Genomic DNA, 15625 nt, shown 5'->3' with positions numbered 1-15625 from the left:
CATTTAAATAATAATAACTATATAATTTATTTTGTTGTATTACGTTGTTTTACATTTCAGGACTAACTTAAAACAATATTAATAAATACAAGTCCGTGACCTACACTAACGTTGCAAGACAATATTCTACTATGTACATTTTTACATTGACTAACTATTATTGATTGATTACTATTCTTTTTTATTATTATTTTTAGTTATATAAACAACAAACCCCAACAATTATAGGGGTATAAATCTACTGAACACCGCACTTAATCTTACCACAAAAGTCGTAACCAACAAAATCAATAAACTAACAACTATATCAGATGAACAAGGATTCAGATCTGGAAGATCCTGCGTAGACGCCGTATTTGTACACTTAATCATCACCAGAGGTGGTCCGTGAAGCAGGAAATTACCTGGTATTCTTGATGATGTACCTATGTATAAATATTAGGCAGAAAATGCGGATCCGGTTGGATGGAGCCCTCGAACATTTAGAACTTTGGATACGGTAATACTTAAACCGTTGTTTTGGTAATAAATGGTTCGGCAGAGATGGTCCACATACATGTGGCCTTTAAGATCTTCTGGCTTGACGCCGATGGACTTTTTTTTGGAGATACCTACAAAGAATAGTTTAAAACACCCCACTGACTACTCCAGAATATATTATGAAAGCTAAAATAGGAGTTGCTTTTTAAACAGTAACAGGTAGAACCCTTGTAAAGTCGAAACAGTTTTTTGTAAATCAAATTTAATTATGTTTAGAACAAGATGTGCGTCACTATGAACAATTTCTTTAAGGTTGATATTCACCCTCGATTAATTTGTTTCTGGTCCTAGAGATGGCTCTACTGCGGCATACTACTGTGGTAATTTTTTTAACTTAATCGTAGATTTCTACATGATGACTCTGTAATATTTTCAAACCCTAACATAAATTGCAGTTCTCTATCATTATATCAATTGGCTGAGTTGCCAAGTTGTGTAAACAGTAATATCAAATACCTACGCTATAACTTATAAATACTAGTAGACCAAGTAAGCAAAGATATCTTTAACACCTTCTTTATGTATAATACTTTACTGCTCTGCTGTGTCAGTCGGAATATAATAATTATCTAAACAATTTTATCGACAGGCTATATCTGTGAATATCATATTACCATTAAATTGGTACATCATATTATATTAAATATTTGTTGATAGTTAAAAATTAAATGATCTGGTATTATGTAATATTTATACTATCTCAGTCTTTATTAATAGATTTTACTATGTCTTCCCTTTCATCAAATTAGTTCATAATAGAAATAGCAAGCAATTTTACTTGAATTTTACAATGAATCATTTACTTGAATTTACAGACCGTAAACAAAAAATCCTTTTTGATTCGCTTTCCGTATCAGTTATTTTTAATGGGACTGATTGTATTTTTATTTTAATTTTGTTTAGGCTTCTTAATACCATAGTGAAAAGTAAACACATTTTTATCTCGAAAAAGAAAATATAACGATCACATCACAGCTACAGAGGGAAATAAATTACATTTACTTTTAAGTAAAGTGCATACTCAACTTTTAATTGTAATTAATTTTATTTTATTTCTTTATTGTTGAATTTATTTGTGTTTCTTGCTTTTTTTTGTCTTTTGTTTCTTGCTTGTCTATTTTTTATTAAATATTTTTTAAATAAACAATAGCCTTATGTTGCAATAAAACATTATTTCATATTGAGAAGCGAAAAAATAAACAATGTTTGTCCGCCTTCATACTAAGTACATATTTCGATTAGGATATTACTCATTTTTGTGTCAGCCTGTGTAGCCTTTTGAAAGACCTTCGACAAAAAGGCACAAAGCTTACAAAAAAGTGGTGGTTTTAAATTTGCTTAATAATCGTTAAGTTCATGTATATAAAATACTTATATGAAATGAAAGATAATAGATAAAATATCTTCCAGAATATCGGTTAGAATATAGGGTATGCCATTTAAAATAAAAATATTTTTAATATCACATGTAGGCCAAATTCAACTAAAATAATAAAACATCCTATGTGATAAAATAATAAAAATTTAAATGTTATTGATGACAGTATCTTGGCTAGGATTATCGCCGGTGTTTGATGAGTTGTTTTACATAACCACGACGTACTTGATTTTGGAGAACTTTACAAATTAGGAAATCTTTAAATATTTCAAAAATGAAGGGAGTTAGGTATAGAAAACCCTGATATAGATTGATAGCTAAGTAAATTTTCCACACGACAAACTAATAAAATACAGGGTGTTTTATTTAAAATAAGTACGTTATTACAGCTTGAATTTGCTTACAGAACAATCTCATATTTTGACCACTATGAAAAAATTTTTGTTACAATAAATATCTGTTTAAATATAACCAATAGTCTGTTATTAAGGTACAAGAAAAAAATTGTCCCAAATTCTTTGATTCGTAGAATTTTTTATAAAACCTTACATATATAGAAAATTCTAAATAAATTAAAACACCCTGTATATAGGTAGAGGGAACTTTAATGAAATTATAGCTTATTTTTTAAGGATAATTCAAAAATGTCATGTTTTATAAGAAAAATATAACTTTTAATATACTTCTCTTTTTTGGAGCACCCTGTATGTCTCACATGATTTTTAAATTATTGTGTCAATGGCACTGTATATGTCTATAAAGAAAAAACTTTGGATATTACATCGTTTTTCGTATAAAATGAGCCAGCCTGTATATGCTATAATTTAAAACACGGACTCAAACCTCATTTTGCCAAACGGAAATCAGCCCAGCTTCAAAAACTCGCAAAATAAATTTATTTAGTTCTGGTAGAAGTACCGAACTTTTCCGTGTCATTATCACTGCTTCTTCCCAGTAGAAATCTTCTTTCATAAGACGGAAATGTTCGATAGTATCATTCTTAATATATTTTCCAATTGCATAGTTGCCTAAAAGAAATAAAATTAATTTAATGTACTACTACGAAAAAAATTATAGTCTATAAACTACAATATTTTCCATATCTGCGTCACTTTGTGAATTGAACACATTTTTCCATGGAGATTAAGCCACAGTTGCCTGTAATGAGAATTACATTTTATATTTACTTTTATGTTTCAATTTAAAATCCGGAAATCGTTTTCAAAAAATTCTGAACCATATAGGAATTCGGCTGCTTCATACCAAAACGCATTATGTGAAAAAAGAATAAAAAGCCGTAAAAGTGATTTTAGCGTTTTTGTTTCGCCGTTCAAAAGTAATTAAAATATTTCAAAACTTTTTTGAGTAATAATTTGATGACAATATATAATTTTTTTACTATATTGTAAATGTAGTTATTTTCAGTTTTAACCTTTGAACTTGCACATACTTGGTTTTGGCGTAGAAAATGAGAAAACGAAAAATAGCATCTACAAAATTAAGGCACAATATAGTAAAGAAAAAATCCAATAAAAAATTTATTAAATGGTATTTGAGAACTGGTGATAAATTTACAAATTGCAAAAACTTGTATTTTATAATCTCTAACTAAAATCTACAAAATATGAGTAAAATGAACAATATGTACTTCTTGGTGGTTAAAACAAGCGAAATCCGTTAAATGACAGAATAAGCAAGTTTATCATGTTACTACTATGTACTTTCATAGATATGTACAGTGTCACTGTTTGCGACTAAGTCTGGAGCAGTGTCGTTTGTAATTAGGCTATTCCAAAATTCTAATCTATTTTTAGACATCAAAGGTCCCAGAACTTTTATTATATATTCTTTTATCGATGTCGATACACCACGTTCCGATAAAACTTCAGGTTTATTTGCATAACTGAATTTCTTTTGTAAAAAATCCACTGAGTTGTATTGTAGTTGATCAAAATTTCATTTTGACATTTTGGCATTTTGACCCCTTCTTGAACCTTACTTTAACTATATTAGTTAGCAGAAAACCATTTAAAGGGTCTTCACATTTTCCATTTTTTTGAACTTGTCTCTTTTTTTTTCTCCCACTTATGGATGACAGTTACTTCCAGAACTACAACTCCTCTTCTAGAGGAGCTTACTGCAGCCTTTAACTCGTTATAATCGAAGAGATCACGAATCTTTGCGATTTTTCGTTCAATGTTGCCATGCAGTCCATCGGCACTCATATGAGTATGTCCCTTTGTAAGATAACGTAAAGTTATTTGTTCTGGTCCGGTTTCTTGATTTACTAAATAGATTAGGGAAGTGTACAGGATCCAATTTTTGGTTTGTTCTGTACAATTATAATATTTGATGGGCCTCAGATACGACAACTTATAAAAGATTCGCATTTTACAGAATCGATGACTGAGATTGAATGTAATGCATGGTGCTCTTTTGTGAAAGTTGTGCAAAATTTTCTTGGAAACAATAAATCGGAAAATTACCGGGATATAGTGGAAGAAATGCTCAACCATTTCTAACAAACACGGTTGTCATATGAGTATTAAAATTCATTACCTCCACAGCCACTTAGACCGTTTCCCAGAAAATCTTGGTGACCTTAGTGAGGAACAAGGGGAACGCTTCCACCAAGATATAAAAACGATGGAAGAGAGCTATCAGGGAAGATAGGACACTCACATGATGGCGGATTACTGCTGGAGTCTTCAAAGGGACCGTCCTTTTAAAGCCTTTGCAAGAAAATCATATAAAAGGAAGTTTTTAGGTGACGCTGAGTAGCAGATTTGTGCTGTGATGCTGGTTAGGTTAGATAAAAAGTTAAGTTTTTTTGGCAGATATGTGTGATGATTTTTGTAAGTACATTATTATACAATAAATCTCTTACTTTTTATTAGTGTTTTGTTTATTTAATTGGTAGCAGAACTACATATATGTAGCTAGTGCTGCGTTAAATTACCCTATATGTTAGAAATGTGATCTGTTGTATTTCCTGAAAACGATCTGATGGAGCAAATCTGGTGGCATTTTTGTATTCAGCAGACCCAAATTACCTAGAAACAGTAAAAAAATTTCCGGCAGCAATTTGTGTGTTTACCAGTGTTATCAGTCCAAATCATAAATTCGTTTATATCTCGTTCTTCCTCAATAACTCTAACAATAGCATCCACAATATTGTGACTGTCACGTCCCTCTACACCCTCGTGCCACATAGAACAATAACTTTTGCATAAAGACTTCGGTTTTATAGGACAAAATGTCAAATTAAATGCTACAAGACGACTTAAAAAGTGGCTGTCTTTTACGGCTGGCATATTAGGAAGTAAAATAACTTTTTGCAAATCCATTGAGTATATTCTTACGTTTGGATTATCGACACTGAGACTATCCTGATGGTATAACTACATGCTTTTTTACACATTTTCGAACACGATGGTTTCATAGGATGTACTCCTTTATCACGTAAAACTTTTTCTTGATTAGATAAACGCTTGTATTTAACCTCTTGCTTAAGTCGTCTTTAATTCGGAGTAGGAAAACTGTCCACAATAACAGTAGTGGTAGCAGCTGCTGAAGTCCCTGTAATATTATCCAGTGGACTTTCTACTGTTTTAGCAACTACTTCTTCAAAATCAGAATTGCTTGAACTGTTCTTGCTAGTGATACTTTGTTTATTATGATGAACATCACTTATCGTAAAATCAGGGTCAATAATACTATCGTCACTAAAATTAGTTACGCTAACGGAATCTTCAGTCATCTCATCATCATTGCCCACTACATCTTCAGCGCTAGAAAAAAAGTTGTGTAAAAACTACAACCCTATTATTACTAAAAACACTTCAAATTTTATCGCTTTACTACAGACTCCCACTGTGACTTACTGTAAAAAATGCATAGTTTTGAATTAGCAAGCGTAAGGAACTACCTACACGACGGAGTGATAGCCACAGCCAACAAATTGTCGCAGAAATAAACGAGGTTATTACTAAGAACACTTCTTCTTAATTTAGTAAGTGCAAGAAAATATACTTACGTTTTGTCTATACACGTAGCCACTAATGCTTTTTCACGGGATGTCATACTAAATAGCGCAATATAAACAATAAACTTTCAAAAGCACACCAAACGTCTCTAGTTGCAAGCTACGAGATACTGAAAGGAAACTTGTACCTCCACATTGTTGACACTATCATCGTGTGACCTCACTGCGCAGCTGCTGCTGTTGTAGATACTGTGTATTTACATAAACCTAATGATTGACATTGCAGATGCCAAAACACAGCAATTGGTATTTACTGTGTTTTGAAACGAAATAAACCACTTAGTGTGTTTTGACATGGGAAAATGGAACTAGCAGTGTAGATCCTGTGTTTTTAGTAAGCCATATCTTCAAAACCAGTAAAGATAATACTGCATACGTTGGCTCTAAAAATGCGCAATAACACAGTATGTACATACATGCAAAAAACGCAGTTTAGAATTTTACAGTTATTGTGTTTTGGCATGGAGCAGCCGAATTGTTGCATTCACAAGGTATTTTATAGACGCAGTCCTTTGATCTTCCCTGTGTGTTTTTTGGTATGGTGTTGTACAGAATAGATCTCAAGGTATTGGTTGTTTTTAAATGTTGTTATGATGTTGTGGTTATTTCCTATCGTTTTATTTTTTCTGGATGTCTGAATTGCTTGTGGTGTTATGTTGGTTCCTTTGTTGAATTTTGGAAATTTCTTCTTTATAAATGACAATTGATAATCATTTTTTATTAAAACCTTTGGTAGCAGGTTTTTTTCTTTCTGAAATACATTGTCATTTGAGCACGTGTGTGGGCTCTATCATATAGTGATTTGATAATTCCATTTTTTATATGTATGTTAGATATAGTTTGAGTCATAGTTAAAATATCTGAACTTTTATTTCAGAACCTCTTTAAAATTAGCCCAATCTAAACCAGCACCCCGGGTGGTCCCTAAATATCTTTTTTCTATATGCTATAGTTCTAATTAATATAAAGAAATAAAATGAAAACTTTTAACTTTATTATGAAACTGTGAAAGACAGTTTATTAAATCTGAGATACACTAAATCACGTTTAGGCAACCTTTTCTTTTATAAGGGCCACAAATGGTATACGTATATTGATGCGGGCCACATATCATCTAAAGTGAAAATCACATTCAGATGGCAGTGTACGAATATAGGATAACAGCATTGCCAATTCTACTGTCATTGTAAATTATGCTACTTTTGTAAAACAAGCAGGGCCGAGCTCAGGGTAGACTAAAATAGGTTTAGGTAAGTTAAAATTTTTAGTAGAATATTCCTGAATGAAATAAATGGTCTTAATTTCTAAAATGCGTTTACACGTTATAAAGATAATTTGTTGGTTAAACACAACTATTATATTATATTATACGAACTACATTAATAATTTTAAGTAAATAGTGACCTTTAGTGAACATTTATTAATAAGTATTTAATGATAGTGTTTTAAGAGAATACCCCAGAAATACAATTTTAAATTATTTTCAATGTCATAATCTAGTTTATTCCGAAAATTATTTTCTACCGTTATAACATGGTTGAGGTAACTTTTCGAATGTCTATTGTTCTGTACTTTTCATAACCTTCATTAATCAATGCTTTAAAGGCGTTTTGTTTAAAACTTTAATTTCTATAGGACACGTACCATTTCACTTCTCTCCACATCCTTTATATTGGGTTCAGTTCACAGTGATACGGCGGAAGTCTTTAGATGTGAACATTTACGCGGCATTTTTCGTCACTGTGATTTGTGTATTTTTCAACAATTTCACCAATTTTGTATTTGTTATAAATATTTTTAAATGCATGAGCAGTTTTCAGAAGTTGTTTTTTTTTAAGTAATTATCTACAAAATAATTAGGATTTTATTGGGAGTAAACCACCATTGAAGGATAAAATAAGTTTATTGACGTTTCAATTTCCACAATTGTTTTGGTAAAGTCACTCCTTAATTAGATGTTTCACCCAATATTGTTTGGGAAAATTAAGTTTCCTAGAATGATAAGATGCATTGTCCATTACAGTCAAATTATTTTTATTTTTTGGTCCTTTTCCGCTCGGAGTTTTAAATTTGTAGTAAGTTTATTAACAAAAGCCTGTCGTCTATTTTTTATTGTTGTATCTTGTTACACTTGTCCATTGGTAGTTCCAGTATTAAACCCAAGACTTATCCGTATAAATGATATTGGCTCCTTGATTCCTCAGTTTCTTTATTTCTCCGAGAAACTGGCGCCTCCAATATTGAATTTCTATCTTACTTGCTATATATAAAACCCATGTCGTGCAATAATCTTATCAATGTTATGTTAGCAAAATTCAAAAGATGATCCATTTCGTTAATTTTTTCTAGTACCACGTCAAGGGATGGAAGATGTTGTCCATAAAAAAACAGTGACTACTTGTCTTATTTCTTCTCACTTATCTCTTCTTATTTATTCTCACGGCTAATGAAACAACCGGTTCTTTTTTTCTTATGGGAGTTGGGAGTAGCCCATTTTACTTTTACCTCTATATATCAGATAATCGTTCGTTCAGAGACTCCAGAAGCAGAAACTTCCCGCACTATTGTTGATCAACTTTTATCATTGTTAGTGTTTGACAAATAGTTAAAAACATTTTACACTATTTTTGTGCATTCGCTATTTAAAAAATTACCGGTTTTTGAATTTTATTACACTTTTTGAGATTGACACGACCCAAACGTCTGACATTAACTAAATATCCTTTTAATGATTCCCAACATTTTATCTGGCTGAATTTATAATTGCAGGCATTAAAGAATAATTTTGAATTTATAATTATATTTTCTTAATTCCTAATTATTTTCTAATGCCTGTAACTGTAAATTCAAGTAGAGAAAGTTTGGTGTCATTAAAAGAATATTAGATTAAAAAGGGATTGTACAAATAATTATTTCATTTCCACGAATTGTAAGCAATTTTGAAAAGAAGGTATAAAATCGAAAAAACTAGATTCCTGCAATATAACTTTCTATTTTTAAAATAACAACAGAAAAATTATATCATTGAAAAGAAAAACTTTAAAAAGCAATATTTTTCCATTTTACATTCATAAATATTTCCCATAATATAATTCTTTTATAGGGGCCGGCCCATACCGTACGATTAAAAACTTTGACAACCCTGTAGTTAGTTCTGACATATAGAAAGCACAGGCCTATCTCTGTAACGCTGCCATCTGAATGTGAATTTTAGTATAGTAAACATTTTTTACTCCTATTTTAATGTAATAGTTACAAAATTAAGTAAGACTTATCAAGCTATTGCGATTTTTGAAGTTTTACTTGGCTTAAAAGTTTCTTGTCTGCTTGCATTTTAGACACAGAAACGCGCAGTATCTCAGCTAAATGTTCATCGGTTAATCGAGAACAATACTTGTTTTTTTTGATAGTTAATGTTTTAAATGGTCTGCTCACAGGATATGTATTATCAAACATTATAATCAAATGCCTTATTAATAATTCCAATTTAGTTTTTTATCTGAAATAAACCTACATCTAAAGACATCTCACATTGTTTTTTTCCTGCAAGCATTTGTTGAGCTGAGTTTTTTCGCCGGTAACATCAGTCAGAAAAACAAGTTCTAAAATCCACTGGTTGTTGGAACCCCCTTCAACTGGTTTTTCTTTAATCTCTATAATTCTATAATCTCTTTCCTCAATTTATGAGCCTTTTTATTACGGCACCCCGACTGAGGCACTTTACTTCACAATTTTAAACCACGTCTTTACCATAGTCAGCTTCCAGAACTTCTAGGAACTTTTGGAGCAGACGGTGTGTGAGCCTATTTTTCTTCTAAAATCACCGTGGCCGTTGCTTCTTTCCAAAATAAAACCTTAACGCATAACGCCTCTTGACGAACAAGTCAATGAAATATTAAGGGTGCAGCTAATCCCAAGTATGGTATGCGTAGCGAATTCTTTCTGTTTGGTAATGATTCTCCCTACGACACCTTTGGTTTGGTCGCTCGTGTTCTTAACTCCGTCGTATATACCACGGTTTTTTTTCAAATAAAGATATAAGTCTTGCTCTGTAGCAGTACCTTTCAAACTGCACATTGTTGTAAACTTTTCATGAACAAGCTTTCGTCAATACAAGGTACAAATAAGAAGAACTGTGCTGTAAATGCCACCTCTGTACGTTCGTCCGTTGCTACTAGAAAGAAACAATCAAAAGGCTGTGCTTTATCTTTGAGCTGTTCATACAAGATAATACATAACTCTCCGGTACTTCGGTTGTAAATTCTAGCAGAGAGCCCGATTTCACCAAGGATACCTAAACAGTTGCCTTCGAAAGTAATTCTTATTGAAAGGAACTTCCTACGTCAATACTTAGGAACAACTAAAAGAACTGCTTATCTAGCAAATGCTTTCTTAGGCATTAGCACGGGTACATTTGAACTATTGTTGATAAATAAAAAGACGGATAAGATGTCATAACCTCAGTGTTTTTTTATTATGAATTTTTAATAACACTTTTTTGACGATACCAGGAATGGGGTTTTGAAAGACCACACTAGTTTGCTAGGTAGACTATAATTTTCCCTCTTTTATATTAACTTTCAAACTTACTTTTATATTAACTTTATTTTTTTAAGATTTGCATTATAAAAACTAGTCTATTGGATTCACATATTATTAAAAATAAATTTGGACAATAACATCTCACAATAAGCGGTTGATTTATTTGGCCAGCTTCAATTAACTGACCAATGTTTTCTAAATCGTCTGGGGGCCTTCATCTTCTTTTGCTTCAATACAAATATTTTGTAAAATAGCAGATGCTATTATTACAATTGTAGCTGTTTCTATAGTCCAGTCGTCAGAGAGTTGACCCCTACAAATCATACAAACAAGCTGAATTTTACCAAGAATATTAATTTTGGGACCCCAAAAAAGATGTAAACAAGTTTACCACTTTTAGTCCTCGGCTTTCCCTCAAAACCTCCACGTATGGGGGTAAAAATTCCAAAAAAAATCGATTTACCAAGAATCTGTACGTAGAAAAAAATGTTTTAAATAAAAAATTTAGCTGAGATAATTTTAAACAAAAATGTTTATAGCACTTCTTGTGTAGAATGAACCGTTCTCTCAAAAATAACGCTTTAAGCGATCGTCGATTTTGAATGTCAGTTACGTGCGCAAAATCAATGTTCAATAAAATTTGTATCAGCTCGACGGTAAAAATTTGTTAACTTTTGATCCAAGTATCCTTTGGACAAAATCAAGATGCGTTTTGAAGAGTGCAGCTTTCGTATGCAACTTTTGTATTTTGCCGCGAATATACTCAATATTTATAAAGGTGTTAAATAAAAAAACGTGGAGCGATTTTTGCCATTTGTAGTAAAATTTCCATTTTTAGAGATTAATCTTAAAACCCTATAACATGAAATTTTAATTTTGAGTTGTGGCAACAAATATAAGGCATTTGAAATATGAATAAAAACGCAGAATTTAATGTTTTAAATTTCAAACAATCGCACGTCACGGGAAATGCCTCCAAGAAGACGGTTTTGGGAGAAGTTTATAGCAGAAGTTTGGTTCTTTTGAAAAACATACTACAATTTTTTTTATAGACAAATTGAAAAAAAAGTTTGAAACGTTTTAGATTGTTTGTTATGTGAAATTTTAAATAAATAAGCATATTTTAAATGTGTCACATTTGTTGCCAAAACTCAAAATTAAAATTTCATGCTATAGGTTTTGAAGGCTAGGCTCTAGTAATCGAAACTTTATAGTGGCCAGTCAATAAAAGGGACAAATTGTATTAATCTCATGAATCGTCGTTTATTTATTTAACATCTTTATAAAATATAAGTATACTTGCGGCGAAATACAAAAATTGCATCCGAAAGCTAAACTTTTTACCTTTAAAACGAATGTTGATTTTTGTCGATAGGACACTTGGATCAAAAAATATCGTATTTTAACCGTTGAGCTGATACAAATTTTATTGAACATTGATTTCGCGCACATAACTGACATTCAATCGACGGCCGCTTCAAGCGTTGTTTCTGAAAGAACGGTTCATTCTATACAAAAAGTGATATTAAACATTTTTGTTAAAAATGACCTCGGATACATCTTTTATTTAAAACATTTTTTTCTGCAGCGTACAGTTTCTTGGTAAATTGATTTTTTTTGCGTTTTTACCTTCCTACAAACGGGGTTTTAGAGGGAAGCCTGGGGGGTTAAAGTAGTTAACTTTATTGCGTCTTTTTTGGGGTCCCAAAATTAATATTCTCGGCAAAATTCAGCTTGTTCGTATGATTTTTGGAGGTTGAGTGACATTTTCGTCTCTGACGACTGGAGTACTAAGTTTAATCTTAATCCTACACTAAGTACAGGAAATCTCCGTTTTAATAATACCTCATATTGTCTTTTAACAATATTTATTGTACTAATGTGGCTAAGATTAGGTATATCGTACTTGTGCTTCATTCCTGGAATGCAAATATGGCGTCAGAAGATAATTCTGTAATAAAAATCCTCAATAAGTATTTAATTTATTTTTTATATATTATTTGGACATATTCAGTAGTAAATAATTGATTTACCTTTAGTGGATATTCACTATCTCATAACAATATACCATTGCCATATATCCTCTTTCAAAATTAAAACATAATATGCTATTTTGAAATATAACAGAGCCATGGGTTGATCCAGGCCAGTGACATACAATGATATTTATTTTAAGTCTGGCGAAGATACTGCCTTTTCTGTTTCTAAACAGCTCTGCATCATCTCCACCTATAAATACAAGATGTAAATAACATGACTATTGTCAAAGTTATTAATTGTTTCACCTGTATGGTGAAATCCGTTTTAGAGTTAGGTATCGTTGGTGAAATCGGCCATAAGACTTCCAAATTTTTTTTGATCTCTGGACATACTTCTTTGATGATTGCTAAGACAGAATATTTCACAATTCACTTCATTGAATGGACAGTTCTGTAAGTTAGCACGAATGCTTGATTTATTGTTGTCTACAATATCTACCTTGACCCCAGAACACAATCCACGTTATATTCGTTTTCCATTACCTTCCACTTTTTCACTACTTTTCCAACTCGACAAAAAAATTCAAATATGTCCAGGCTTCATTAAAAACTCTATTTCCTTCTACAATCTTCCTTTTTTTTTGAATCTATGTTTAGCTTGTTGTTCTGAAACAAAAATTACGACAACTTCGAATACTATTCCGGGCTTCACATAATTTACCTATAATCTTATTCTGAGAAGGATAAAAACAACCTATAAATAAATAGCAATAAATTCACATTCAAAGCGTAAAACAATTAAATTTTAAAACGTATCTCACACCGCATCAAAGTAGTCGGAAAGATCAAAGGAAACGCTGGCAATTCAAGTATAGTTTATTTCACGAAAAATGGTTGAGTGCTTAATGATTGCAATAAAACCCAACCGCAAGTACCCCAGCTTAGTCAACATTAGTTGAGCAGGTAAGTATTCAGGTAAAATTGAAGCTACTGTGGAGTGTCGTTATCTTGTTTATATAATAAATTCCTGGTAATATAAAAACGATTAAAAAATCGTATAAAATTATAAAAACGATTAGAATACATTTTATTTCATAAAGTTGTAAACATTTTAACAGTGAGTTTCACTATTAATGGTTAATCTTTTAATGACCACAATAAATTTGTTGATCGTTAAGTATTTCCTGGAATAATTATACAGGTTCCCTCTATTCTGTATAATTTGTAAAAGTATATAAAACCGATGAGAAATTTTTAAATATACATTTTGTTTCATTTAGTTGAAAGTGTTACAAGTGTTACCAGTGTTATACCTATTTATACCTATAAAACAGCATTATGTGGAGTCCGTGGAAAAACATTGATGGTGCTTCTTCCAATGTTCCAGCAAAGAAAAAGCATTTATCTGCTGACGCTAGAGAAATCGTAAAAACAATATATAGTTCTTTACTTACAAGAGGACTTACTGCTAATACTGCTGCCAGTAAAATATCTGATTTACCAAAAATACCTCTAACCACAGTGAAAAGAATTACATCAAATCCCATTAAGTCAAGAAGGACGCGTAAGGATGCCGGTTCTACCAAATGTATTGACGAAAGTGATAAGGACTTAATAAGACAAAAAATTTACACAATGTACGAAGACAACGGATACCTACATTAGATGCTTTAAAACAACGGCTTACTAATGATGATACACTAATAAACTGTAGCCGCATTCGTCTTTGGAGGATTTTGTCTAAAATGGGCTTCAGATATCGTACAATTGACAAAAGGCAAGTGCTTATGGATTCTATGGCTTGCTTATGGAGCAAAAGTGGCGTACTGAATATATAACTTCCATAAGAAAGTACCGTAGAGAAGATCGACCAATAATTTATCTGGACGAGACGTGGTTTGACACTCATGAAACACCATCCAAAGGATGGTCCGATTCTTCCAACAGGTGTCAAACAAAAGCTCCATCAAACAAAGGGAAAAGAATAACAATTTTACATGCAGGATCAGAAAATGGTTGGGTCCCAAATGCCTTATGGCTTTCTGCAAAGAACATTAAAGACTTCTGCGTGGACTACCATGAGGATACAACGGCAGAGCTTATTGAGCAATGGTTTAAGAATTGTCTTATAGCTAACCTTCCTCAAAATAGTGTGAGAGTAATGGACAATGCAAGTTACCACAGTCGTCAATTACATAAGTCTCCAAGTGCAAATAACACGAAAATTGAAATTCAAAACTACCTGTTAGAAAACGATGTATATTTTGAAGAAAGTTATTTAAAAAATGAACTGTTAGAAGTGTTAATATTTTAATAAAAAAAATAATGAAAAAAATAATTTTCTATTAAAAAAGTATATGTTTGTGACGCATTGGCCGAGGACACGGGACACACAGTGTTACGGCTTCCGCCCTACTATTGTTTATTTAATCCCATAGAGCATATGTGGCACCAACTAAAGTCAAATGTTAGGTCACAAAATGTTTCTCCGACTTTAAGTGGTAGTGTAATTCGAATAAGTCGAATAAATAAGGAAATGTGTTGATGATATCTCCCCAGAAAGTTGGAAAAATTCAGTAGCCATGTAATGAACCTAGAAAATTCATATGTTACTTTGAATCACATAATTAAACCAACTGTTATTAATCTTGAAGAGGATAGCGACAGCGAAACAGAATTAGGTTTAGGAATTCATAAATATATTTTGGTTATTTTGGGTATTTTTTTTTGTAAATATTAAGTATATATTTTTCTATATTTTTTTTTTCAATTCATCTATTTTTTGTACATTATGTATTCGTTTGTATGTATATACTGTAAATAGAACTATTATTACTGTACATTTTTAACGATATCCGATTAGGAAGAGCAAAAACTTTTAAACACGCCAGTTTTTTGCTGACAGTCCTAAGCCTGTAAAAAGTGTGAAGGAAAGTACCTTTCTGAATTTAGATTCATATACTACAATTATTCACGTAGAACAAAAAAACTACTTTCTTCATGTTAAAAATTGTTCAATTATCAAGTATATTCATTTGAATAACCTGAAAATACCATATGAAATAATTTAATAAATTTTTATAATCGTATATTACACGATTATATTACATAATGAAATATATTAAATAACAAATTTTCTGA

General features: G+C 31.5%; 1 protein-coding gene across 1 annotated transcript in view; it reads right to left on the bottom strand.

Moving 5' to 3' along the window:
• Window positions 1–15625, bottom strand: part of LOC140435650 (glutamate receptor 1-like) — a 53230-nt gene that overhangs the window by 4358 nt on the left and 33247 nt on the right. Inside the window, exon 9 of the mRNA XM_072524375.1 lies at window positions 2762–2946. Within this exon, the coding sequence (XP_072380476.1) occupies window positions 2762–2946 (185 nt within the window). The remainder of the gene's footprint in view (window positions 1–2761; window positions 2947–15625) is intronic.

The sequence above is a fragment of the Diabrotica undecimpunctata genome, chromosome 1 (genome assembly GCF_040954645.1).
Source record: "Diabrotica undecimpunctata isolate CICGRU chromosome 1, icDiaUnde3, whole genome shotgun sequence".
In the NCBI taxonomy this organism is placed as follows: Eukaryota; Metazoa; Arthropoda; class Insecta; order Coleoptera; family Chrysomelidae; genus Diabrotica; species Diabrotica undecimpunctata.
The sequence above is the reverse complement of the archived record's forward strand: the minus strand, read 5'-3'. Positions and strand labels throughout refer to the sequence as shown.